Below are 27,987 nucleotides of genomic sequence, written 5' to 3'. Positions count from 1 at the left end.
GTCTGTTGTTGTTGCTTTCTTTTCTTTTTTAATGTTCAAAATAAACTTTCAAATCAAAATCAATCAAATGAATTAAACTTCCCGTCATGACTGGGCTGCATTTCTGTCAGCGGAGTCATTTTTTTCCGAACAGCTGATTGGCCAGTGGGTGGTGCGTTTTATAGGATCAGATTCAACCCTGAACTTACCCTGCTCCGGAGCAGGATAGCCGTTCAGAGTAAGTTACCATGGTGATCTACCCCGATAAGAACTGAACCCAGGGTTAACCCTGAAGTTACCTCGCTAAGACATTAATCCTGCTTCATGATACAGGCCCCAGCTCACCTAAAGAAAGCCTGGCTATGTTAAATGTGCATTGTAGTACAGGCCGACCAGGGAAGAGCGAGTATCAGAGCGGAGACAGTGGAGTGATGGACCGCGGGAGAGAGAAAGGCAGGCAAGCAGTGACACACATCCTGCGACTGGAGTTGCTTAACCTGCGATAGCTGTTTTACTTTAACCTCCCCTTCCTCAATGCAGTTCCATCATGTACTGTGACAAAAATAGGATTTATTATGAATCGTTAAGGGCATCTGTCAGACCCCCCCCATCCAAAAAAGAAAACTCCTCAGATCTATGCGAATCACACAAGTCATTCAAGTTCCCGTCAAAAAAGCAAGAATCGCCAAAAAGCGATCCCTGTTAAAAAAGTATATAGCCTAGTTATAGTTACTCGTTACTTTCCCCAAAAAGTAACTGAGTTAGTAACTGAGTTACTGCACTATAAAAGTAACTAATTACCTGGAAAAGTAACCAAGTGTTACTTTTTTATAAAATGCTCAAATATGTTCAATGCTTGGAGACCCCCTTAATGGAAGAAAGAATAAATGAACGAATGAAAGAAGTTGCATATAAGAGCCATTTTACTTTCATATTAACAGTGGTGGTATGCTGAACAAGATCTGAATGATGAGTACATATGTCACACAGAATCTGAATCTGCACACTGCCTTTGAATCATCCCATTGTAGTTGAATCTTTTAATCCTCACTCTTTCTACAAATCTTTATTGTATTCTTTCCATATATTTGATGGGTCGGTGCATCAAAAAAAAAAAAAATTATGTGAATGTTAGCTTACACTGGTGCTCAGTCAAGCAGTGAGACAATGGATTAATGTTAGCTAGTTGTAGAGATAACGTTATTCCCATCACGGCTTATTATATTAAATCTAAATTTCAAAAATATTTCTCATTCCAAGCTTCAAAAAATCATAATAAATCACCAGAATGCCCTACAGAGCTGAGAATTTTTTCAGCACACCCATTGAATTGTGACAAAAGTTTGTCTTACTGCAGCCTAAAGTCAATTCAGAAGTATGTCAGTCTATATTCATAAGAATATGCCCACAGTGATATTCAATACCTTGTTGTAATTTGTACTGTGTGCACAACATTTTTTCATCAAATGTTACCAAAATCTTTGACAGTACACCTAAAACAGCAGAATGATGGGACATTTTTTCAGACTTTAGTGCTTTAAGCCTAAAATGACAAAAAAACCCAACAGTTTTGCATATGTGATATTATTGCCTCAAGTTCATGAGAAACCAGCTGATTGATGTGTGATTTTTTTCAGAATTGTATCCCCAATGCCTAACAGTTGTGAATATTTTAAGTTTTGTGACCTCCCTTTCTCTGCCTTTTTTTCCTGGGGCTGATTTGGCTTCCTGGCCTTGGAGCTGGTGGGCAGGGTTGAAGAGGTTATCAGGAAACTAACTGCACCTAGGTAGATCTCCTGTTTCTGCCCATCTGTTGTGAATTCTTGTGGTTTAGAAGTTGACATGCTTTATCCTGTGCTACTTTTCCAAATGAAAATGTCCAATACCCTGTGACAAATCTGAAATGACCTCCCCCCCCAACAAATGTACATCTAGTTGCCCTTTGCAGGACATACATAGGACAAGATAACATTCATCATATTCTTAATAATGGGAGGTTGTGGGTGGAGCATGTGCGACAGATAGTGGGCCACGACCATCTCCCAGGCATCAATCAGATGAACATTCAGTCCTTTGAACATGAGTCTGAGCACCTTGTTGAACCGCAGTGAGAACCAGTCACTTTTTGTTTGTGCAAAATTAAGCGTCAGGCCTTGCGGGTTCCCAGTCCGGATGATGACCACTGTGCCGGGAGCCCTGTCCAGCAGCTGCACCACCGCCCTGCGGATGCTCTGCAGCCTCCGGATGTAGAGCTCCATGGGATAAGGGCCAAAGTGAGCCCAGACACAAAAAAGTACAACAGTATTGGTGCCTCCAATTAAACCATCTATTTCATTAGCAATGTAACGAAGCTCCCTGGTTGGGACAGTGACAATACGGATAGGAGGACCATGGAAGCGGTATGTTACCCTGATATTGTTTGCATAGTCTAAGGCCATGTAAGGTCCAGCTCTCTTCGGACTGTGCAGGTCGAACTCCTTAAGATCTATAAGTACGACAGAGGAACAGATTAGTGTGAACAGTGTGAACAAAATCAAATTGTTGCCAGAAATCCTGTGGCTTAATCAGCTACCTGGTAGTACTGCGTTGAGATATTCAAAAAACTGCCTGACGGTGGAGTCTCCATACATGTGGACCACCTTGCCTTTCAGACACGGACTGATGTCAGAGATGTTGAACTGGCGAACTGTGGGGCCATTTAATGATCGCCATGCACCCTGGTAGTAATAGCCAGAGGGTCCAGATGTCACAATGCTGCTTTTCAACTGTGGTTGATCTAAGAGGAAGTCAAAGGATATGGGTGGGTTTATTTTATGTCCATATTCAATGAAAAGACCAAAACCAAGGTTTCTCCCTCCCCTTGACTGCTTGGGGTGCCATTTAGGTCAGTGCCAAACAAAATTTTCGTCAGCTGGTGAGTCAGTAGTTTCAAGTTACTGCCCAAAGGACTCAAGAGGTATAGAGCATCATAAAACACAGCACTGATCTCAAGAACACATACCAAAAGCAAAATGCAAAGTATGAGCCAACAAATAGCAAAACACCACAACAGATAAAGTGTTGTAGTGGCCAACTTAAAACTTAACTTCAGAGCCACAAGTTATTAGCAGTAGACAGGTTTCAATGGGCTTGACTCGCATGTACCGTTTCAATTCCTTACTCACAAAGTCACAAAAAGAGTCAGGTCATCGTTTTGCACATTTATTTTCCATGTTGCTTTTCATCCAGGTTATATTTCCATCCACATAAATCCAAGCTTCTCTCAGATCCAACACATGAAAATATTCCTTGAGTGTTCCACGATATAGATGACGGATAATATACATCCCATAACAATAGCATAACGGTATCATAACAACAAACCTTGCACCACTGCTAACACGCGCTCTGACCTCAAACCTGCTCTCCTATATACCATGGTGTGCATACGCAGTGCATAATTCAGGCACTATGAAATAATGGGAAACTGGAAGTTTAACACAAAACTAAGGCCATTCAAGAAGCAGTGCCTCTCCAGAAACCCCAAAATCTAGTCTGGGTTTTCAATTCCAATAAATCCCCCAAACAAAATATTTTTACTTCCAGTACTACAGTCCACAATGTTTTGACAATCATAAAAACATTATTAGACCTACATCCACAGACCTCACTTATTGGTCTTTGAAACTGCAAGAAACAATGATGCTGCAAACAAGAACATGTGAAGACCTTTTTTTTTTAAATGTTAAAACGTGTATCTGCTAGCTGCTAATAACAGTGGCTTAAGTTAAAATTAATCTAAGCCTAGAGAAGGTTGTACAGTTGATGCATATTGTACACTGGTGCATGCAAATAGCAAATGCTCTCTCCACACTTTGATGAGGGAACACATTGTGAGCTTTTAAACAAACTAGTCCTAGAGATTTTATCCGATCAACTTCAAAAGCTGGTCTGTCCAATCGAAAGCACTCAACCATGAAAAGTTATTACAGGCTTGAGTTTTTTGTCAGTCCGTGTGACAGTGGCAAGGCGTCAAACTTAGGTGTTTTGCCACAAAACAAGAAGTAGTTTATTACTCCAGCATACATGGTCCAATCTTCCTCAAACTTCACAGGATTGATGACAGTCCGCCCTGAACACATCTACATCTCAGTGATTAATAATAGTTATAGGGCCTCCGACTGGTAACAGGAAATGACATGTTTTATACTTTGACGTACATCTCCCACAAAGTTGACCAGATCCACCTCAAATTATGGTGGACCTCAAAAAAGCCATAAGACCTTGATGAGTTTTCATCAAACAGCGTTGCCATGAGGGCAGGACGAAGGTTAATGTTTCGCCAAAACACAAAAATTGGCAGTGTACTTCGTTCAATCTGCCTGAAACTTCACACGCTCTGTAATAGTCTAGACCTGGACATGTGATATGAGTTTTGTCAATGGTTGTGGAAAAATGGCTTGGCCACACCCTTTAAAGAACAGCCCCCGCGGCATGTTTCACCATAGTGCATGAAAATTGGTACACATGTATCGCACTCCGACACACAAAGAAGCCTCTGGACCCATGGTTCATACCCAAAAGGACATCAGCCATTTTGAATTTGTGGTCATTTTTGGCGTTAACTACATTTTATATTTTAACAAACTCCTCCTACAGATTTAGCCAGATTGCCTTCAAACTTGGTTTGCGTGAGCTTGACTACTTTGTGATCAAAAATACTACAAGATCTACCCCTCTGCAGAGCACTGAATTTTGATGTCTTGCCATGAAACACGAAATTGCTATTACTTTGAAGTAAATGGTCCGATCTGCACCAAACTTCACATGATTCATAATAGTCCTGCCCTGAACACATGTATATGACAATTTTCCATGATATTTGTTTATTTGCACATCTTGTAGTAGGATTATACAGTGGTCTCAAAAGAAAACATAAAGTGTGTGCTGGAGAGGTCGGAAACCCAATTGGGGTTATCTAGTGGACTCACCACTATTATGCAATTAGGTTATTAGAACATAAAAGATAATTAAGAAAAAAAGTATATGGATAATATGGACAAAATTAAAATAAGTCCTATGTAAAGAACACAGAATATAACAAGAAGAAATTGTTGAAAACACACAAAAAAACAGAACATAAGTAAGAGGGACAAAGTTAAGTTCATGTTGTAGTCATAGCGCCACTTACTGGCAACAGGAAATATGTCTTTTCAGACACTTATCTTTTGATTTACCTGAAATTTACATGCTGTGGTCTATATTTGATGTGCAAAGACATGATGTATTATTAGTGCATTCTATAGTGCCCTAATGTGGACTGAGGAAGTGGTACAACATGAAGGATATGCCATCTCACTCTTGCATGTGGTGACCGACCTTCACAGAAATGAGCTGTCACGTCAGCCAGCGTCCTGCCAGCCACCCTGAGTTGTGCAGAGGTGCGAGGGCCCCCTTCATCGCTGCTTGCAGCTTTAATCATTATTATTATTATCATCATTATTATTATTATTACAGGCAGTGATGGCAGTAGGAGAAATCATGCTTTACCTTTATTTTTTGGCAACACAGTGACACTGGGAGGTCCTGAAGCCCGAATTTCAACTCTCAAGTTGACACCCCTGAAGAAAAGCACACACAATAAAACATCAGTGTTTTGAATATTCAGTATCTTACACACACTATGACATTTAACAACATAAAAACAAGACAGGAGGACAAAAATCTGAAATATTATTTTATTTCATTTTATCAAGTGAAAACAGCAAAGCTGCTAAAAATCTACTCTGTTAATTAAAGCTGCACTAATCAATATGTTTATGTAAACAATGGATTCAGTGAGCATGTGTGATGTGCAACTTGTCACTTGCATCATCTTCCAGCACACTGTTTTTCTGGTAGAGCAAGAGCTGCATGACCCTGACGCATGATTCACTTTATCATTTCAAGCAATTATGTATATCATATTGCCTACAATGGTCTAATTGTGCCTACTGTAGTTCACTTAAATTCAATAGTTCATCCTTATGATTATGATTGATAGCTGTTTTGGGGCCCCCTCCAGTACCCGATACCCTACACACAGCACATGATGTGCGGGTACATAGCGCTGCTTCTGATCAACCACCTCCTTCTAAACAACAGACAAAGCTTGCAGCTGGCTGGTGAAAATAGAAGAGCATCTTGAAGCTAAATCAGATCTCCCCTCAGGACTTAGTGGAGACCAAACTAGAGCTAAAAAGAGAATGAATATTGGACTCACATTTGACATTATACCACCTCCAAAGGAATGCTAATGTTGCTCCACATGGACTGGATGTAGACAGGGAACTGTTTGCTAACACGTTTATCATATCAATTTTATAAGGTGATAGTATGTCAATAGCTTTTTGTACTTCCTCCAAGTAGCAAAAAATAGTTGTAGTTAGTAACATGTTAAGGGTTCAGTCTTGCCAGGAGTTAAACTTCTGAAACACCCATAAAGGACATATACACTTGATGTACTGTATTAGAAGTCACATAAAATGTTAGTCCTGTCTTTCTGCTCCCTCACCTTTGAAAGAGCTTCGTCTCATTTCCCTTAATTATGTATTTGACTCCTCCCATGACGTGGTTGATCCTGGCATTGCAGCTCAGGTTCTTTGGCTTGTAGCAGAACCAAGGGTCGCCTGTAAGACGGTCAGTGAAGTTGCACAGCGGCTGCTGGGTTGGACGTAGGCAGATGTCACAGATGGTAATTTCAGAGAGTGAGCCTGAGCGGAAGAGGCTCTTGAAGAAAACCCTGTCGGGCTGTTCTCTGTTTATCCTGTTCAGCACTGTGATAGCCTCATTAGGGTGAACCAGCATCACCTGATTGGATAGAGAACCAGACTTTTCACTACGTCCAATTGCGTTCAGTCATATCAACAAAGACAAATTAAGTCGATACCGCTTAAAGCTCCACACTTTGACACATCTAAAAGATTTGCATCTACATAAACAAGATTGATCTTCAGATGACAGTCTCTGGAAAATGGTTCATTCACTAAACCCTGCCCCCAAATTCACTCTGGACACAACTACCTCTGACTGACAACCTCTCTTAGCTTTCTCAGTCTAACAAATAAACAACTCTTTTTAATGCCACAATGTAAACAAGAAAAAAAATGATAAAAGGAACAATGAACTTCCCTTTTGTTCAAGCAGGCTTGGTAATATGACTCAAAAGTGATACATTTTGTGAAAGTTGGTCTACTGCCATGATTTAACAGCAAACACTGACAATGAGCATTAATATGGTATGATAGCCTATGGTCTTTGTCATATTGTTTGCACTTGGACAGCCATTCTTCCTAACACAAATGAACAGTTACTGCCACTTCTGACCAACAGAGTTCCAACAGATTAGTGCTATACTCTGGCTCACGTGGTCTTAGCTCTTCGACTCAGGAGGTTCATGCTTCATGCTAAGTAGCTCACTGAACAAGTCTGTTGCGGAGTCACGACTCTCACTCGGTCACCGGTGTGTGCAGAATACAGGGCTAAACTTTATTCTCAGAGAGGTTCTTTAAATCAGAAGTTAAGCAGGCTCTAATGCACGACTGCGTATGCACCATTAGCAGGATTTTGCATTAACTTCCACTTGTGAAACAAGTTAACTGGTTCCTCTTTGAGAGTCATTTAAAAAAGGCCTCTCTCATAAATCTGACATCACTATCTGTCAAGCTTTGGATTTTTCCATAAGTTGAAGTGGTGTGCGTTAGGCTGTATTAAGAGAGATAGCTATTCTGCATTTAATGTTAGAGAGTGCTGTCTTTTTAGCCTTCCCAAAACCAAAAACACATAACGCTAATGACTATCTCATACTACATTATTTTGTCACGTTAACGACAAGCATACATACTGTGTAGTATTTCACCAATATGTGGGAGCCTTCTGGTTGCTATGACCCCAGCCCCGCTGGTTATGTAAGACAGCATTATATGCACCACACATATCAGCCAACCAGAATTATGTTGGGATGAAATATCAATTTGGTCTTATTTTTTCTATCATTTCTGTAACAGTAGGACTAACTCACTCTACATTACAGTACCAAAACAATGCTTTGTCTTTATGTTGACTGTTTGTCATGCAGCTTTAGCTTCCATCTTTCAGTCCAATATCATGTATGTAGCTGTTAGGTGCTCATTTAAAAACTCCCTTTACAGGCTTGTGTTTTAAAACAAGTCTACCGGTAACAACAAAATCTCAGCTCCATGAGTCGCTGTCTTCATCTAACTCATAGAGCTACTGAGCTAACTTAATTAGCTAACTATCTACAGTTCATAAGAGTGGCAGTAGCTCAGTCCATAGGGACGTGGGTTGGGAACCGGAGGGTCGCCGGTTCAAGTCCCTGTCCGGACCAAAATATGGAGCGTGGACTGGGGGCTGGATCAGTGCAAAAATAAAGTAAAATAAAAAACATATTGACGAGTAAATTTGATTAAAAAATAACAGCAAGCAAGGAGGATATTGCAACATTTGTGCAGGAACTTCACCACCATGTTCAACAGACTGGTGAGGGCGTTTGAAACCCGGTGAATGACGCAGCACAAGTTTGACTTGTGTACATGAAATATCTCCCCAATAACTGATTGGCGTTGCATAAAACCGTGGAGCAATGATTATTGTAAATGGGCTGGAAGAGCGCAGCCTCAGAAAATCTAGTGATCCAGCTCCAGGCGTTGAGACAAATCATAGTGCAAAATGAATTGCTCATCAAAAAGGGTGTCCATCGGGTTCTCCCTGGATGCCTTCAATTTCCTCATTAATTGCCATAGATTTTATTTTCAGGAAACCTTAACTCAGATTTACAGGAAAACCTTTACTTGAGCTGCTTTGTGCAACCAGCCATAGCTTTTTTCTAAAATGAAAATGTATCATTGTCTCTAAAATTAGGTTGCTAAATCTGCCACTGTTATCATTAAAAATGGCACATGTGCCATGCAAGACGTGAAAGTTAACAGGCAAAGCAACAGTAAATAGGGTGGGTGGAGCTTAGTGACCAATCATTTAGAAGACAGATAGAAAACACCATCAATACAACCACATTTAACATGACAGGCTTTAGCATCACCTCAACCTGCGTGTCTCCTTCCCAGGGTAAAGAGAACACAGCAGAGTAGCTCCCATTGAGATGATCCATCACATGCCCAGCTACACCTGCAACAAGCTTCATGTTGTGGAGCCGGGCGAGTAAGAGGTCCCCCCCATACTTCTTGGGACGACCATGGAAGTCAGACATTTCTATCATAACCTCCAGCTGATCCCCTACTTGCCACTGTCCTCCTCCCCTCCTTGGGAGAATGGTGAAGGTGCTGTGAGCTGGATCACTGGTATTCTCCAGGGAAACAGGAGCTCGCAAAAGTGGAGTTTCAGGCCAAGCAATGGAGTCTAGTAGGAGGCGTTCCTCCAGAGCGTCCTCACCGGAGAGTGGCTGGAAGGTGCAGAAGCTGTGATTCACATCTGGGTCAGTGGAAATGTTTGTGGCGTTGGTGGTGGAGTGTATTTTATGCTGAAACTGCTGGGGGGTCAAGAGAGAGATGGTGACAAAAATTAATCAAACAAATGCACTAAAAGCAAATTAACTAAACAAACCGGCATCTTTACCTGGTTCCTATCCTCCACACTTAGACTTGTGCTCATTGTGCCGATGGTGGCTTGGAAAAACCCCCCTAACTGTGTCACACAGGCAGAAGAGAAGGCGGCTCCAGCTCGGCCTCTTTCCCCCTGTTCACCCTTCTCCCCATCTCCACACTTAGACTTTTTTTTCACCATGCCGACAGTGGAGCTTATATCCATTGTGCCGATGGTGGCTTGGAAAACCGCCCCTAGCTATGTCACACGGGCAGAAGGGAAAGCGGCCGGAGCTCACCTGGTCCCCTTCTCCACACTTTGACTTATTTTATCCTACTTGGTTCTATTTCTCCCTCTCTGGGAGCCTGAGCTCACCGCGCAGCAGCCCACTGCATCCATCCATCCACCCCTCCCTCCCTTCCTCCCTCGTCGACAGAATGGCTTTATAGTAAGGGGAGGAGTAAAGGGAGGAGGGCAGGCTTTAGCATGGACGGTTAGTGACGTCATTTGCCTCAAAAAAGAATCATTCGCCTCCAATGTAATGTAATGTAAATTCAAATGTAGTAACCAGGTTTCAAGCTGTAGAGGGCACTCCATACCACATTTTTAAAATAAAATGTAGATTTTCAACAGTTTGCACTAAACTGTCAAGATTTTGAGCAGGATCAGTCACTAACACTACTATACAACCAGAAACAATGATTATCAGCTGAAAAAAATGGTTTTAGGGTTTAGTTACTTTTTAAGGGTTCTCACCTCCAGGACCTCCACGTTACGTAGCCCAAAGATTAAGGCAGCCACAGCCAGAAAGAGGAAGATGACACTGAACTCCCTTCTTGTACAAGCTCTAACCTTCATGATAGTCTTCAGCTATGGCTGCAGCACTACGACCACTTCCTCTGGCACTGGATCAAAAATAAAACAAAAAACAACAACAGGGTAACAACACCTTTGATGCTACAGAATATTACTGCTATTGTTACTAAAAGCAAAGAAAGAAAAATGCATATACCTGCTGGCAACCACAAGTACCATGTCAAAAGGTGTACAATGTATCCTCAATGTAACAGTTTGCTTCTATCCCTCACCTGCTCCTGGTAAATTTCCATTCACCTGCACAGGGCTCACTTACATCAGAGTAATGAACCCAACTACTACTGACCTCCACGTCCCAAGTGAAACTGGGCTATGAGACTTTCACCCGCTAGGTGATAATGAGGACAACTATTCCATAGTGGAAGCTAAAGGAAGCCACTCAACAGAAGTTTCCAGATGTTTTTGTGCCCACCGCAATCAGACTGTACAACAGCGGTTTGGCTTAGCTACATCTAGCTCTGAACAGACCCATCTTGCATTTGTCCAATAATGACACTTTATCTGCCACCTGTCACTTTATTCCATTCAACACTTTGTCTGCCATTTTTAGTCACTTTATTCATCTGATGTAGCAATTTTATTTTATCTTTTATGTATCTATTATCATTAATCATATTCTGTCCTTTTGATTTTGTCTTGTGCTGCTGTGATACTTGAATTTCCCCCCTGGGGATCAATAAAGTATATGTTATCTTATGTTAATCTCAGTCAGGTAGCACTTTCTGTCGAACAGAGACAAAAACTTGAAGCTTTGCTGCTGACTTACAGTGATGTTTTTAGAGCTCATGACCAAGACTATGGACGCACTAACATTGTACAACACAGCATAAACACAGCAGATGCTTGTCCCATCAAACAGAGCGCATACAGAACCCCCCCAACATCAGAGAAGAGATAGACGGGTCCAGTAGCTGGCAAAGATGGCAGCTACAGATTCTGCATAGATTACCAAAAGCTGAATGCAAACACCATCAAAGACTGATACCCCCTGCCACGCCCTGCAGATGCTCTTTACAGCCTATCAGGTGCATGCTGGCGCCGCACGATGGACTTATTAAGTGGATATTGGCAGGTTGAGCTTCAGCCACAGGACAAGGAGAAAACAGCATTCATCACTGGCAGTGCTTTCTACCACTTCAAGGTTATGCCCATGGGATTGATCAACGCCCCACCAACATTACAACAGTTGATGAAGCTGGTGCTACATGGCCTGCACTGGAAGGACTGGTTGATTCACCTAGATGATGTCCTTGTGTTCAGCTGGTCTTTTTCAGACCAACTAAAGAAAAAAGGAAGAGGTGTGCCAGAAAGTGCCAGCTAGCTCAAACTCAAGTGACTTTCCTCAGACACGTGGTCTCCAACCATGGACTCTAAACAGATGCAAGGAGCACTGAAAAGGTGCATGGATGGCCTAGACGCTCTCACTCACCCACCGATCATGACAAATCCAATCTTCATACAGCCATTCTTGCTGTACACTGATGCTTCACAGGATGGCATTGGCTCTTTGTCAAGACAACAAAGAACGTGTTATTGCCTATATGAGCCACACACCTAGGCCTCCTGAAAGAAAATGGTCTACCTTTGACCATAAGCTCTGGGCAGTTGTTTGGTTGGGGAGCGGGGGCGTTACCAGGGGGGGGCAGGGGTGGGCAGTGCCCACCCACGGACACGCTCTGCCCACCCAAGGAAAACTGGATGTAGTACTGACGGCAGTCTGGGCACCGCGTATGGTATCCCATTCATATAGTACTGTGATGTCAGCGGACACTGCCGTGGACTCTCCCGCGTCCTACAGCACACACTGTCAGCTCAGTCCCCACGGAGCAGCCCCTCCCAGCAGGGAGATGTTAACCCCTCGGCGTCCAGGGTGCGAATGAATCGCGCATGTGCCAAAGCGCAACTCGCAGACACCGTCAGTAGTTCAGACAGTACTTGACGTTTGTCCTGCTGCTCTTCATTTATTACTCGTCTGCCTCGCCATCTAGTTTCAGTCACGTCAGCGATCTATTTGCCCTAGCACTACCACCGTCTCCTACTTTTGCCTCTCGTACCGGACTATTATCATTCATCTCACTCATCTTGTACTTTTTGTCTGTCATCTGTGTGTCGTGTCCTCTGTTGTGTGTTGTGCTACGTGTTAGCAAGACTTAGCAGTTACCTGCCTTTGGCGGGTAGCTCCTCTCAGTCAAATAAGCACATACTGCCAGAAAGAGAGATGCATAGGTGGCTCATAAAGAAGCAAGCAGCTTCCACGCCCGCTAACTCCCCCTCTACCACCGCAGCGAACACCGAGCAGGGCTCAGTATCGCTGCCGGGGTCTGCAGGTGATGTGCGGCCGGCAGACGCATCATGTCCCGGTGGCAGCTCTGCCCCTCTGCCAGCGGCGTCTGAAAGCGTCCCTCCTGTTCTTCCCGTCCAGTCCTCTGACTCTGGCCCTGCTGTGTGTGCTCCTCCAGACTTAAACTTGGATCGCCCATCACAACCTATTCTGAATACGTACCCCAGACGGCCGTTTGGGAAAACATGAAGGTGCTTTAATGCAGCCTGGTACCAAACCCGACCATGGCTGGAATACTCTGTGATGCGCGATGCCAGTTTTTGTTTTGCTTGTCGCAAATTTAGCTCCAATAAAGACCGCGAGGACATATTTACCATGCGTGGATACACCAATTGGAAAAAAGCACTTGAAAAAGACGGAGGCTTTTTCAAACATGCATCAGGCACCGCACATACCAGAGCTATGATGGCATGGCAGGAGCATAAGCAGCGGTCAGAGACTGGTGACACTATTGCGCATCTGCTGGGTCAAACCCAAGTTGAAAAGAACAGGTACTATGTGAAAAGCATGGGTGAAGTCATTCAGTTTCTCACAATTAATGAGTTTGCTCTGCGTGGGCACTATCATGAGGGTGGGGATGAGGAGGGACTGGTGAATAAGCTCTTTGATTATACACTGAAAAAAGATCCCAAACTTGCTGACATCACAAAATGCATCCCTGATAACGCCAAATACACATCAAATGTCATTCAAAATGAAATAATTGCAACATTGGCAAAAATGGTGTTGGATGATATCAGGACCAGATATGAAAACTCTGACTCTCCAGGGTTCTGTATCAAAAGTGACGGCACCAGGGACCGCTGCAACATTGAACATTTATCCATTGTGGTAAGATTTGTCCGTGACTCTATCCCAGAAGAGCACCTGATCGGCTTGGTGGAACTGGGTCAGCTTGATGCTGAATATGTGAGCACCCAACTGCTCTCTCATCTTTCTGACCTGTCATATAATGCTGATAACATAGTGTCTCAATGCTATGATGGTGCTGCGGTCATGTCTGGAGTGAGGGGTGGGGTGCAGGCCCTCCTTCAACAAAAGCTTAGCAGGGACATTCCTTATGTTCACTGCTTCAATCACCAGCTGCATTTGGCAGTTATTCATGCAATGCAAGCTGAGCCTTCAGCTAAGAGGTTTTTTGATTGGTCCAGCTCACTGAAAGCATTTTGTCATAAACATTATGTTACACACACATACAATGCACCAACACTGAAAAGATTGCTGGAAATTCGCTGGACCAGTCACTATGAGGTCACTAAGTCCATTGTGAACAACGAGGACATCATCAGGAGACTCCTGTCTGAAGTGGCAGAGGATGACACTGCACCCTTGGACATTTGTACAGAGGCAAGTGGTCTCCTGGCCCAGCTTGAGAGGCAGAGCTTCTTTGCAACTGCAAAATTCCTCCTTCATGTGCTTGGTGCACTGACATCAGCAAACTCAATCCTACAGTCACAAACTGTGGATCTGTGCACTGCATGTGAGGTTGTGACAGCTTCACTGGGCACATTGAAGGAGATGAGAAGTGATTCCTTCTGGGAGGAGCATTTCTCTCAGTGTGGAAGTACCAATCCACCTAAAAGGAGACGGATAGTTAGCTCACAGCTTGATGGTGCCATAGTCTCATCCACATTAGGACATGGCGGAGCTGATGCTCAAACTCACCCTAACCTGGCCTTTAAAAGGGCAATGTTCAACATTCTGGACAGGGCCATTGTTGAGATGGAGACAAGATTCTCTCAAAAGAATGTTGACTTAATGAAAGCCACATCCTCTCTCCTTCCTAAGACAGCCGCTTTCCTTGACCCCCACCTCCTGAAGCCACTTCAGGTGCTTGCACGCACAGAGCAAAGTAGCCTGAGCCTGCAAAATGAAATTGTGGTTGCAAGACCAATGTTAATGGATAAACTGCCAACTGATGTGAACCTCTCTGAAGCTTGCAAATGCATTCAGCAGTACAAAGATGCATTTCCCATCCTGCACAGATTGTACGTCATTCTCACTCCTCTCCGCAGAACAATGCTGCATTCACGGAAGAGAGATTTAGTCATTTTGGCCCATGAGAAAGAAATTACAAGGAATCTTGACATGAATAGATTTGTGACAGAATTTGCCAAGAGCAGCCGCAGACTTGTCCTGTAGATGGTGTCTGGGATAACAAGGATATCCCAGAGGATAAGGATAACCTAACCTGTGCCTTATTACCTGCACATCTTATTGTGTTCTAAGTTAACCTTTGTTTGTCACCTGCATGTCTGTACTGTTCAGTTATGGATATGTTCTAAGTTTTAACCTTTGTTTGTGTTGTTACCTCCTCTTTCACCTTAAAAAAAAACAAAACAAAAACAAAAAAAAAAACATTGTCACCTGCATGTCCATACTGTTCAGTTATGGATGTGTTCTAAGTTTTAACCTTTGTTTGTGCTGTTACCTCCTCTTTCACCTTAAAAAAAAAACCAAAACAAAAACAAAAAAAAAACATTGTCCATACTGTTCAGTTAAGGATGTGTTCTAAGTCAAATAAAATCAAATCAACTTTTATTTGTTTAGCCCAAATCACAACAACAGTTATCTCAATTAAGGAGAAAACAAAACATGTTTTAAGGTGCAGTAACCCTACGCTGGATTTCGACCTACTTGAGCATTGTAGCACTTTTTTTTGCCCCCCCAGGTAAGACTAATGCCCACCCACACCTGGCATCCTGGTAACACCACTGTTGGGGAGGCATTTTAAACACTTCCTCTCTGGCAGCCTATTCACAGTGAACACAGATCATAAGCTTCTCTTGAGCCTGAGAAAAGCACCAGTTCATAACAACCCCACTGGCAGACGTAGTTGGTGGAAACTCGAGCTGGATGTGTTTGACTACAACCTATTGTGCAGAGAAGGTAAACAGCATGCCAGTCCTCCACAGGCATGACAAGGTATGTCTGACATCAGACACACACTGTCAGTGGCCTGTGAAAAGTTGCAGGAACAACAAAAGGAGGATGAATGAATCAGCACAATAATTGCATGACTAGAGAACAATGCTCATAGACTATCAACAGGTCACCTAAAACATTCCACCAAAACTGTGGAACGCCCTGCCCATGTGTATAAGACAGGCAACCTGTGTGGGCATTTTTAAAAAAGAACTTAAAACGCACCTCTTTCAGAAGGCTTTTAGCTAACTCATTTTTATCTTTTATCCCTCAAACATGTTTTACTTATTTTCTCTTTATTTTATTGTATTTTATTCCATTTTTAATATACTGATTTCTTCTCATTTGTTTTATTGTATTTTATCTGTTTTTATTTTGCTGTTTCTACTATAATATTGTTGTACCTATTTGTTTTGAAGCTTCAAATGTGAAGCACTTTGAGCTGCATTTTATGTATGAAAGGTGCTATACAAATAAAGTTATTATTATTATTATTATCATTATTATTATTATTCCTCCCCCACACTGAAGAAATTGGCACGAGTATCCCAAACTGATCATTGACATGGAATCCTCTGCAGGAAAGTCAATCATATAATAAAATATATCAAGGCAGCTTTGAAGTTCCTTTGCTAAATTCAGATGTGGAGTTGCTCCTTTAGCCATAGAAATTGGCAGATATACAAACACTCCAGCTGACAGATGTTACTGTACTCTATGCAATAATGGTTCTATTGAATTGGAAGCCCATGTTCTTTTACACTGTGACCTCTATGCAGACATTCGTTCAGAACTATTTCGTAACCTCTCCAAGTATCTTGTTAATTTTAATGATTTTGATGATACAAATAAATTGTGTGTAATTTTATCTGGTAAACACTGCATTAACGAATGTGCCAAAGCCTGCCACCTCATTCTTAACAGACGATTGTCTTTTATGAGTTCCAGTACATAACAAAATGGTTCTTGTGTTTTTGTTTTATGGTAACATAGTGTACATTTTTAATTTCTTTTTGTCTCTTTAGTATGTGTCTCACAGCTCCTTTGGAGTGGTCCTCAGCACTTTTAATTTTTATCAAGGGGGAGGGGTGTAACGGGTATTGAATACTGTAACTTATGTATTCTTCTGTACCCCTATGTACTTGGTATTGTTATTGTGTGTTGTGGAGTGACACTTAAATAAAGGTTATCTATCTATCTAGCTATCTATCAAAGTTCTCACACACGTGCAAACTTTCACATTGTTCTGCCTACAACTCTCATTGCCACAGCTTTGTCAGGTTTGCATGGAAATCAGTTCAGTGGTCACCTGAGTGCAGAGCGCACACTGCAAAGAGCCAGACGCATCTGTTATTGGCCATACATGACTTGTGATATTCGTAGGTTTTGTACTGAGTGCTTGCCATGTCAAACATGGGGTTCCCAAATCCCACATCAAAGAGCCCCACTACAGTCAATCCATGCAGAGAGGCCTTTAAGGAAAATTGCTGCAGACATCACTGAGCTACACTGTTTGTGCATTTCTGACCTGTAGTGATAAAATGAGGAGCTACACTTCAAACAGTTGTCATAGACTTTTGTCGGATATGGACATGGTAGAGTTTTGGCTAGTTGTGCTACAAATGAATCCTAACGCTCCTGTCTGTACACTGCGCATGCAGACCTGCTGGTCTCCAGTGACCACAGGGATGACTACTACATGTCACAGAGGAGATGATATCTGTAGCTTATTTTCGTAAAAAATAAACTGCTGTTCCAAGAGTAAATTTACCTGCTGCAGACGAGTGAATGTAGGCTAATGCTATTAGCTAAAGTTATTACATTTACATTGCATAGCGTTACACATGAAATAACACAGGATAACAGCAAAAACAATCAATCAATACACATTTAGGAGGCTCAAAATATCAACTGATTCAGCACTGATTATAACAAATCTATATGGATTGATTATCCATTTTCATCAGCTCAAATTCAAGATACTGACAAGCTGACACTATCTGTGCCACAGTGTGTGTGCATGGTGGAAAAATATATTTATGCTCCGGTATTAAACGACTTAAAAAAATGTTTTTATTATATTTTAAGCCTACATTTGCCCTTCCTATACATCAAGGAGATACCTAAGGCAAGAAGTGACCACGTTAATGTTAGTTTTTGTACGAGCTTCTATACACGGTCATTTCTGATAAAAATAAACATCTGTTATTCCCACAGCAGGGAAATTTGTGGTGTTCCAGCAGCAAAGGGTCCAGGTTGAAAAATGCCATGGACACCATTTTATGCTCCATTGATGCTATAAAAGTTTAATATAATCCATCTGTTATCAGCATGACTATAAGTCACAACCCACACCTAATTCCAACCACCTCCCCACACCCTTGCACCCAGCATTGTAGTCCATAAACTACAGTCAGATAGAGGTATTAGCCTAAAACTAGATTAATTTAGCTGCATATAGACAGGCCCATCATTTAGGTTGAAAAACCTTTTAAAAAACAGTCTTTCCTTGTTCCATAGCAATCCCTGATGACATGATTTAAATACTGATATGACTGAAATGAAATGGTGACAAAAATAAAGTGATAAAGTGTATTTTTATTTTACTTCATTCTGTTGACACTTTTATTATTCTGTTTACAATGTTGACAGGACTGAAATGAAATATTGATCAAAATAAGTATTATCATCAGTTAGTTGCATGTTGTTATTGTGTTGTATTTGTATTTGTATTAAACTGTTCAACTGAAATGCCCTTTAGTGCCAAAATATATTTTTATTGTACAGCCCATCCTTCTACACTGACTTACATGATTGATTTTTGTTAACCCTTAGATGCATGATCTACCAATACCTACACTCTTCCATAAGTGGGGTCAAAAATGACCCCAATTAGAGTCAATGCGTTTTATGTGATAAACTTAAGCAATTTCTTTCATTTTGGTTAAAGATGATGATTGGTATTATATTTTGGTCAACAAAAGAATGATTTCATGTTTGACATGTTCATTTATCACTTTTATTAACATTTTAACAACTAATGACATCATTGAATAATCAATAATAGTATAATAGGCTACCTAATGGGTTAGATTTTATTACAAGCAAGCTATAAATATCATAGTAAGTCTGCTTATCTCTACACAACAAATGCAGCTAACTACACACACACACACACACACACACACACACACTAGATAATGACATCATTGAATAATCAATAATAGCATAATAGGCTACCTAACATGCACGCACACACACACACACACACACACACACACAAACACAATAATGGTTAGATTTTATTACAAGGAAGCTATAAATATCATAGTAAGGCTGCTTATCTCTACACAACAAATGCAGTAATGTTAGCTAGCTAACATTACAGTAGCTAGTAGCTAGCTAACATTACAGTACAACCATTACAACAGTAGTTAGCTAACTGGTACCTACTAGTTAGTGTTAGCTACTAGCTTACTTTGTAGTTCGCTAACACTAACTAACTAAGTTAGTTAGTGTTAGCTAACTACAAAGTAAGCTAATTTGATGACAATAATACTATACTTTATCACACAAAAGTCATGGATGTGGAAAATAAGTTCATATTTTATAACATCATATGTAGCCTATTCCAAGATATAAAACGAATATAATACTAACATGTATGTTGCTGTATAAAAATCCTCCTGGGTGGTGAGACTGCTGGCATTACACGTGTAAGTGCAACAGTAAATGTATACCTGACAGTCACAGTCGATAAGAATCAAAGATTCCTAGGTCTAACCCTTGATATTCCATAAGAAATGCTTGGGGTCATTTTTGACCCCACTTATGGAAGAGTGGGGCAATGATACATAAACAACAATTTCTTAAAATGTGTATGATTTTTTTTTAAATGCAAATGGCCTCTTGTCAAAAACATGTTTTTTGAGGAATACTTGGAATATAAAATGATAAAAACTTTAAATTCCATAGATATTGAAGAAAAACAAGCCCTGGGGTCATTTTTGACCCTACTTATGCATCTAAGGGTTAAATAAAAGGTTTTGCATTTACTACATAGTGAAGAAGCCTGTCTTTTAATTTAAAAATCACTGTTACACCGCCTCGAGCAGTCCATGGGCATTACAGACTCCGCCCTTAGCTGGTTCAGGTCTTATCTGACAGATCAGACTTTTTCTGTGCAGTCAGGTCATTTTTCCTCTGCTGCAGCCCCACTGACCCGCAGAGTCTCCCAAGGCTCCATCTTGGGCCCTGTTCTTTTCTTGTTGTATATGCTGCCCCTAGGTGATGTTTTTAGAAAGCACAAGATTTCATTCCATTGTTTTGCTGACGACGTCCAGATTTACCTGCCACGAAGGTCTTTAAGCAAGGACACAATGCAACCTCTACTGGATTGTTTGAATGGTGTCAAATCTTGGTTTAGCTCTAATTTCTTAAATTGTAATGAGTCCAAGACAGAAGTTATCCTGTTTGGAGGCCACATGTCCCCATGATTAGACTATTGTAACTCCCTTTATGTTGGCCTGGATCAGTCCTCCCTCAACCGTCTACAGCTCATTTACAGTATATTGTCAGTGTGTTTTCTTGGGCTCGTTGAAAAAATAGAGCAGATGCCAAAACTAACATCCAGTGTAAACAGCCCAATCATTAAACATGGGCGCTGAAAGCAAATGTGCAGTGCTCCACAGAAAATGAATGAAACTGACACTTAATAGAATAAACCATTATTATAAAACATTGTACACTTATGTACACTAGTTAAAGAACCTCCATTAATCGCGCAATTTAAATGTAAAAGTCTCATTGACTGACCGTCAGCTGTGTGTATGTGTAGAAGGAGAGGGGCGGAGGGAGCTGAGCTGTGGAAACATCCTGCAGTCCGACATACTATCAAGCGTTTAAATAATTTATTAGACAGAAATATATAGAGAAAGGCGACGTTTAGAGAGCAAGCCCAAATAAGCCACTCCACTTTAGAAACAAGCCCAAAACAAAACGCAACCTGCGACTACCAATATTTGTAAGCGTCTTTACAAGAAAACAAGCCCAAAGTTGCAGACCTGACAACCCTGCTTGTGCTTGTGAATACCCGCCCTACACTGCATCTGATTGGTTTATGATGAAATTTTACTCTCCCTAAGCCAATCATCACACTTATGCTTCCCCCTCACCTGTCATCACCAAAGAAAAAAGCTTTAGAGCTCCGCTGAGAAGGAACTTACTTGGGTGAAAGCCGCTTCAGTGAACTCAAGTAAAGCCGAGTAATGTAACATTTTATTGTGAGTAACGGTAACGGCGTTATAATGGGGGAGACGGTAACTTTTTTGATTACTCGTTACTGAAAAACGTAGCGCCGTTAGTAATGCCATTTATTTATTATTCCCATCACTGGTTGGCAATTAATAGCCTATTTGATAATCTGGTCTGCATAATATATAGGTAATATTTAAGCTCTATTGGCAACATTTGTTAAAGTCTACACAATATTATTAATGCATTTATTCATTTATTTGGCATATTTCAAAATTTGCAAAATGTCTGCAAAATTTTGAATCCAGACTTTTACTTGTATCACAGTATTTTTACACTCTGCTTTAGAGTACTCCAGGGATGATGTTATTCTGTTGGCTGTGAATGTTAACATTGCAGATGTTAGCATTGCACTGGTTCTGTCGTCAAAAAGCCTGTGGGATTTTTCCATTGGATTTTGGATTATCGCTGAAAATAAGCTCTGTGGCAAACAAATGTTAAAGAGGCAACAGATAGCATCTTTCCTAAATATATCATTATGAAAATAATGTGGGGTGCACAGGGTAGTGGCCACAGTAGAATCAGACTATCAGCGTTCACATAGATTACTTAGTGGCTTTGCAATAAGCTTCTGCCACCGGTGCCGAAATTTTGCGGAAAAAAATCTGCTTTACGGCAGGAAATGTGTCATGTATTGTGAAATTGGTCGGTCAGCCAATCAGGGACCAGAGCGAGGAGTTGGTCCAAAGATACTGGATTACTAAAAGATGGCCCACCTACAATATACTCCCATTGTATGAAATGATATACATTTCCGGTCTCCGTTGTCCCCCGTACCCCAATCAAAGACGATGGAGAACCGCCAGTCAAAGACAAGTATCCCCAACCTCGCTTGGTTATGGTAGATTAGCTGGGCTAACCGTTAGCTGTGTCTGTAATAACTCAGTAACTCAATAAACGGTCCGTGAAAAAATATTTTTTCCAGCGGATATTTTAGTTAGTGGCTGCAGCTGACAGGGACAGCTAACAGCAGCAGCAAAGCTAACATCAGGACGTCATCTGTTAAAGGGACATTGTGTAACATTTTCAGTTGTTTATTGGCAAAAATTGATGTCTGCATTCATAAATATGTCATCACTGGTGTACTATTACCTCCACCAATATTCTGACTTATTCTCGTAAAAGGAGAATTTTGGATTTGTTTGTACATTGTGCGGGTAAGTCGTCTGTGGGGTTCCATTACGTTTCGCCATCTTGAGAATACACCCGCCAGCAAGGGACATACAGCACCGCCTTCGGCGTTTTCGTTGAGAGCCAGGCCAGCACTGTGTGACTGAGGAGCCGAAGGAGAGGAGCAAGAGGCACTTCGCTACTACCCTGGCAAATTTGAAACAAAGTCCCACTCTTTGAGCATAATGCAGGATCATGCATATGCAGCATCATGGGAGACGGAATCCTTGTCGCCAAGAAAGCACAAAAGGGAATAGAAAAGGCAGCGCGACCGGCGAATTAAAAAAACGAAGGCCCACATCGGGGTAGCCTTTCCCAGGTAGAGAGAGCTGCTGAGGGAGAATGGTAATGCAATCACAGACCAGCGCCGCTGTTGGCTGTTAGCGGCCAGGTCCTAACAGCCTCATCCCTCTCCTCACATCACTGCGTCGCTGTTAGCTGTTAGCCGCTGTTAGCCGCTGTTAGTGCTGGCCTGTGATTGTATTACCTTTCTCCTTCAGCAGCTCTCTCCACCTGGGAAAGGCAACCCCAATGCTGACCCTTGTTTTTTTAACTCGCAGGTCACGCTGCCTTTTTGATTCCCTTTTGCACTTTCTTAGCAACGAGGATTCCGTCTCCCGTGATGCTGCATAATACATGATCCTGCATTATGCTCAAAGAGTGGGACTTTGTTATGCGGCAGTAGTGCCGCTGGCCACTAACAGCTGTTAGCGGCGCAGTAATGCGAGGAGAGGGATGAGGTGTGTGAGGTTGAGCCACTTGTCAGTTGTCAAAGGACAAGACGTGATTGGTTTGTTTCAATTTACATCCGCCCCAACAGTCCTATGTTGTAAACACAGCCAGCATGGTGAGGAGGGGGTTTGTCAACTCGCGTCGCGTGTGTCTGTGTAGAAGCCTGAATGAATACTCCATGTAGTATCGGATGACATGGTTTCATCAGTGTTATCATAGCTTTTTGGTACACAGCGGCTACAGTTGTTGCAATACATGTTTGAAACAGTGAGGCGCTAGAGTGCGCCATCTGTTTGAATGCAATATATGATTTCAGCGTTAGATGGGAGAAATTCCTACACACTGTGGCTTTAAAAGCCTCCCGTTGTTGGATATGACATGAAACTACTCCAGTTAGCTCAACCCAGTACAAGATCGTAGGATCAGTCTGATAATATCGGTTTTCTCCTCCAAAAACAATCCAAAACTACACTGATTTCAGCACCAGAGAGGAGATATCTGTTGCCAGATCTCTCAAGAGTGTGTTGTTGAGACAGAGACAGGTCTTGAACAAAGTAAATTTTCTCCTGATTTGTCCGTCTGAAATTTGCCATTTTGGTGTCGGAATGTTCTGAAGATATGTGGCTTGTGATAAATGGGTCCAACATTTGCTTCCGTGGCTATGGGGCGAAAGAATCGGCCATAATCTGTAATCACGTTCATTTCTCCCACTGAAGTCAATGGACTCAGGACCTGCTGTTAGTCTCCTAAAGGGGCGTGGTGGTCGCAAACCCCACATGACAATGATACAGGAAACTAGCCTCGCGTCACCAGGCTCTTCACGTACGGGAAGGAGCCTGGTTTCCATTCACTCTGAATTTTGTCTGGATTCTGGTTCCAGTCTAGAGAGCGGATCCAAAATTCACCACATTCACCAAAGTAAAAGTGTTCACCAAAGTAAAACTTTAAATTCTGGCGCACCATCGATTTACAATAAAAGAAAAAAGTTAACTTAATGGCTTGGGGCTTTTCTTGTAAATTATATTCTTTAAATTGAAAAGTTTCACCGCATTTTTTTTAGCTTGGTGCTTTTATTTTGACAGAAAGGTGCATCCATCGAATTCCGGGTCCTGTCTCTCTCGCCCTGGTTCCGGTTCCTTACCAAAACGGCCACTAAATGGCCACAGGCTACAGGAAACTGACTCGCAGTGGACTGTCTTGGTTTATCCACCGTCTTTGGTTGGGCATGAAGTTACAAGCACAATGGCAGACGGACAAAGTTTGGAGACAAGTGAAAAATGGCCTAGCAAAAGAAAACGAGCTCCTCTGTCTGAGGAGGCAAAGAAGAGCAAAACGAGAGTGATAAAAGAAGAGGAAAAACAAGAATAATCCTCAGTCAGGTGTTCAAGAGATGGAGGGAGCTCCGTGACCAAAGGATTCAAAACCGATGTCCTGCTAGCTTTCTTTCTAATGGATCAGGAAGAAACACGGCTAAATGTTAGCTAGACAAGAGAGGACTGTACTGTACTGGCTGCTAGTTAATTCCTAGAGCATTGCAAATTTCTGCCTGCCTGGCATCCTTCTGCCTCTCTGGCAGGCAGCATCAATTTCGCCACGGTCCCTAACCGTGCCCCCCTCCCCCCCGCTACCTGCCGTCTTATGTAATGTGATGCTGCTGAGTGACAAACTGACAGTCGGGTGCCATCGTCATGAATAGGCAAAAGCCCTCTGGGGCGCAGTACAAAAAAAAAAAAAAAAAAAAAAGAAGAGGAGGAGAAACGTGAACGAGACCGAGGTAATGATGTGATGTGATGAAACACTTCATTTAAAATGGTAGAAACACAACGTAAGTTACAGTTACTTAAGCACTTGCAAGCTAACGTCAGCTCATTAGCCGCTAGTTAATGTCAGTTAATGTTGCTCCCATCTTGAGGAGGGTGTGTCTGCAGACCTGGAGACTGCAGATTCAGACCTGCAGATCTGGACCCACAGTTCTAGACCCCTTGTATTTCGCGACAGCGCCCTCTATTTCATTGGAAGCCAACATACTATTACAACCATTGAATATGGCCGACGATGATCCAAGTGTGAGTACTGAATGTGAATCATATTATTTGTTTAAACTATTTTGTTGACTTGAATTAGAGAGCGAATTTCATGTTTTACAGTGATACGTTTAAAATGATATGACTGTCTTTACCACGATAGTCTGAAAGGCACGTCAAATATGGGTTAAAGTAGTAGGTAGTAGTTTAGCTTGTTAGCAATGAACTGTTTGACCTGCACATTTTGTTTCATGAAACCGAAGCGCGATGACGAATAATTTTAGTATGTGCTTTAAATTAAACATGAATAAATGATTAAAACAAGGAAGTGGATGATATGAGAAAAATGTGTATAGGCTAACGTTTTCATACAAGCATGAAACTGTTTACATATTGGCAATTAGTGTACTTTATGCTAAAAGTTAATTTTGTATTCATGTTTATCATGTAATACACCTACACACGTTTTTCCTTTATTATTCATAATATTATATATCACGTGTGTTTATATCACTACATTGATATTACTCTATAGCATATATTTAGAGATTTTGTGGATAGAAATTAAGCTCATCCAGCGCAGATGATCAGAAATGTATTTTTGTCTATTATTAGGTTTTGGCCTTGTTTATGTGTGTAAAACAGTTGAAAAATCTTAACTTTAAATAATTAGGGACTCTCTTTTTAAGGTGCACATAACAATCCAGAAAGGGGAAACCACAGTGAAGTGGAGTTTTGTGGAGGATCGAAAGGCAGATGAGGAAGGAAGGGGCACTATTGTTAATATGTTGATATAATAATGTATTTGCTATGCTCCAGAATCTTCAGTATTTCAGTGTAGACTGTGATAGGCATTTAATTTTTTTTAAGTGTTTCTATTTTCAATTTTGTGATATGTTTGATTTCTTTTTTTTCTCTGCAGATCTCCCTGATGTGTGATGTAACCACTGCACACAATAAAACATTTCAAACCATTTCAGTATTTCACAGCCTTTGTTTCAAATTCCCACAACAAAAGTGAGCACTGGACACCCAAGACCAGACATTTCCTATTATATGTTGTAGCGGGTTTGATCAATGCAGTGCAAGTTTTTGGCGTGCTAGTCAGAGCAGTCTGATGAATATTAAGAAATAAAGAACTAAAATAGTTGGATCAAACCATACAGAACAACCAGCAAACAATAATGATGCAGAACAGCACCCAGGCATAAATCAACAATTAAATCTTGGTATTTTTATTTGGGTGTAATAAAATTTTAAAATTGTAAATTGTAATAAAGCATTAAAAGTCCAACTTCTTTCAAACAGTGGTGTTTGGGTGAGATGCTGATTTAGTTGCAGTTAAACAGCCGTCCAGTAGGGGACGAAAAACAAGGAGTCTAGAACTGCGGGTCCAGAACTGCGGGTCTGAATCTGCAGTCTCCGGGTCTGCAGAGACATACTATTGGGCCCATCTTAGAGAAAGTTGGAAAGAAAGACTCAAAGTGTTTGGGGGAATGAATAGGCAACATAATTTAATATATTGGCCTATCTTTTCTTTTAATGTTTAGTGTGCTGCTGCACAAACCACTCACTGTTTACCAACCAGGCATATATTCATATAGCCTACTGTATATTTATGTTTTCCAATTTTCAGATTTGTGCAGTTTGTGATGTTACAGTTGCATGTTTTATATTTTGACTGTTTGCTGTGTTTAAAATGTCATTAGATCAAGGCAGTCTGTAATGTTAGGTGCTATTATGGTTATGCCATGATGGTTTCACAATCAACAGCTATTTGATTAATATATTGTAAAAGCCCAGTTTGTCAAATATACATATCTCCTCTTTTTACATGCACTTCTGAAGTGTTTGTCCCCCACCTCTGCAAATCCTGGGCCTAATGTAACTGCAGCCACCTTATCCACCTCAGCACCAAGTGATGCAGCCTCAAGTGCATCTCCCTCCCACACACAAACTGCCAGTGGAGAAATAAGATCACATTCTCCGATCCCCTCTACCTCAGCGCAGCCTGCCAGTGGAGAAACAGGTTATTTTAGAGAATGTAGACTGTTAAGAGATTAACAAGTTTTTTTTTAATTTATTGTGAACTGTAAGTTAATATAACTTAAGTAATGTTCATGTTCTTTATTGCAATGCAATATTTGTTTAATAATTAATAAAACCCAGACATTTTTTCAGGAAGTTTTTGAAATGTTTCTTTAGTAGTTTTTGAAAACCGAGATTTGAACCGAACCGTGAGTTGGGGCAGGGGGGGTTCTTGCCTATGGTGCCAAATTGGTCAGGCACGGCCCTGCCCCTCGGTACCTCTCTGAGCTCCTTTTGCGCCACACCCCAACCAGAACCTTAAGGTCTTCGGACCAACTACTGTTGGTGGTGCCACAAACCAGACTAAAGTCTCGAGGTGACAGAGCCTTCGCAGCGGCTGCCCCCAGGCTCTGGAACAGCCTCCCCCTTCACATTCGATCTTCCCAGTCCCTAGAGATGTTTAAATCCTCCCTAAAAACCTTTCTCTTCCACCTGGTGTATCATTCAGCCTGAGCATGATGATCTTTTTTTTTTTTTTTCTTAAATTGCTGTTTTAATGTTTGCTCTGTTTTCTTATCGTTGTTTTCTACATCTATTTTTATTATTGATGTTGTCACCAGTCGCTAAAGGTAAAACAGAACTTAAATTATGTGCTGGCAAAGATTCAGGATTCAAGATTAACTTTATTGTTACCGTGTTTGACAAATTTAATTCTAATGCTTAATTTTGATACCTCAAGTATCAAAGGTAAAAGTAATCATTATATGTAATGTTCTTTTCATTCAACAATAATTTCAAAGGTATAATAACAAGTTACTTAACAGATTCAGATTAATTCAGATTAATACAAAATATAATCATCAAATAAATAATGATGTCTTACTACAGGTAAAGTATATAAAGTATTAAAGTTATGGAAAATGAAACTCTAAATATACTTCGTTTTAAGCATATCATGTGTTCATGTGTGTCTTACCTTGACAGAGGTTCACTTGGTGAGAGCACAGTAATGTCCTGTCATAT

General features: G+C 41.2%; 1 protein-coding gene and 1 long non-coding RNA gene across 3 annotated transcripts; both read right to left on the bottom strand.

The window, feature by feature from the left end:
* Nucleotides 1-884: 884 nt before the first annotated feature.
* Nucleotides 885-27,987, bottom strand: LOC117249044 (NXPE family member 3-like). 2 transcript variants are annotated; one of them, XM_033614381.2, is made up of 7 exons: nt 27,941-27,987; nt 10,312-10,460; nt 9,056-9,502; nt 6,512-6,807; nt 5,509-5,579; nt 2,552-2,755; nt 885-2,464 (listed from the first exon to the last, which is right to left on the bottom strand). In XM_033614381.2, exons 2-7 carry the CDS (start codon nt 10,411-10,413, stop codon nt 1,911-1,913), a joined length of 1,674 nt encoding a protein of 557 aa, XP_033470272.2. In that variant the 5' UTR covers nt 10,414-10,460; nt 27,941-27,987; the 3' UTR covers nt 885-1,910. The 2 variants fall into 2 exon arrangements, with proteins under 2 accessions (XP_033470272.2, XP_033470275.2); XM_033614384.2 differs by having other exon boundaries at nt 9,056-9,499.
* On the bottom strand, nt 13,960-15,816 carry LOC144461780 (uncharacterized). Its single transcript, XR_013490413.1, has 2 exons — nt 14,438-15,816; nt 13,960-14,348 (listed from the first exon to the last, which is right to left on the bottom strand). It is a non-coding gene; the product is annotated as an uncharacterized LOC144461780 (long non-coding RNA).

Source organism: Epinephelus lanceolatus, chromosome 23 (assembly GCF_041903045.1).
Source record: "Epinephelus lanceolatus isolate andai-2023 chromosome 23, ASM4190304v1, whole genome shotgun sequence".
Classification (NCBI taxonomy): Eukaryota; Metazoa; Chordata; class Actinopteri; order Perciformes; family Serranidae; genus Epinephelus; species Epinephelus lanceolatus.
The sequence above is the reverse complement of the archived record's forward strand: the minus strand, read 5'-3'. Positions and strand labels throughout refer to the sequence as shown.

Excerpts from the sequence above, each read along its gene's own strand:
- LOC117249044 (XM_033614381.2), bottom strand. The coding sequence starts at position 10,413 with ATGAAGGTTAGAGCTTGTACAAGAAGGGAGTTCAGTGTCATCTTCCTC. Across the intron at positions 6,808-9,055 it reads AAGGAGACACGCAGGTTGAG|GTGATGCTGGTTCACCCTAA; the intron begins GTGATGCTAAAG and ends CTATCCAATCAG. Across the intron at positions 2,465-2,551 it reads TCTCAACGCAGTACTACCAG|ATCTTAAGGAGTTCGACCTG; the intron begins GTAGCTGATTAA and ends TCGTACTTATAG.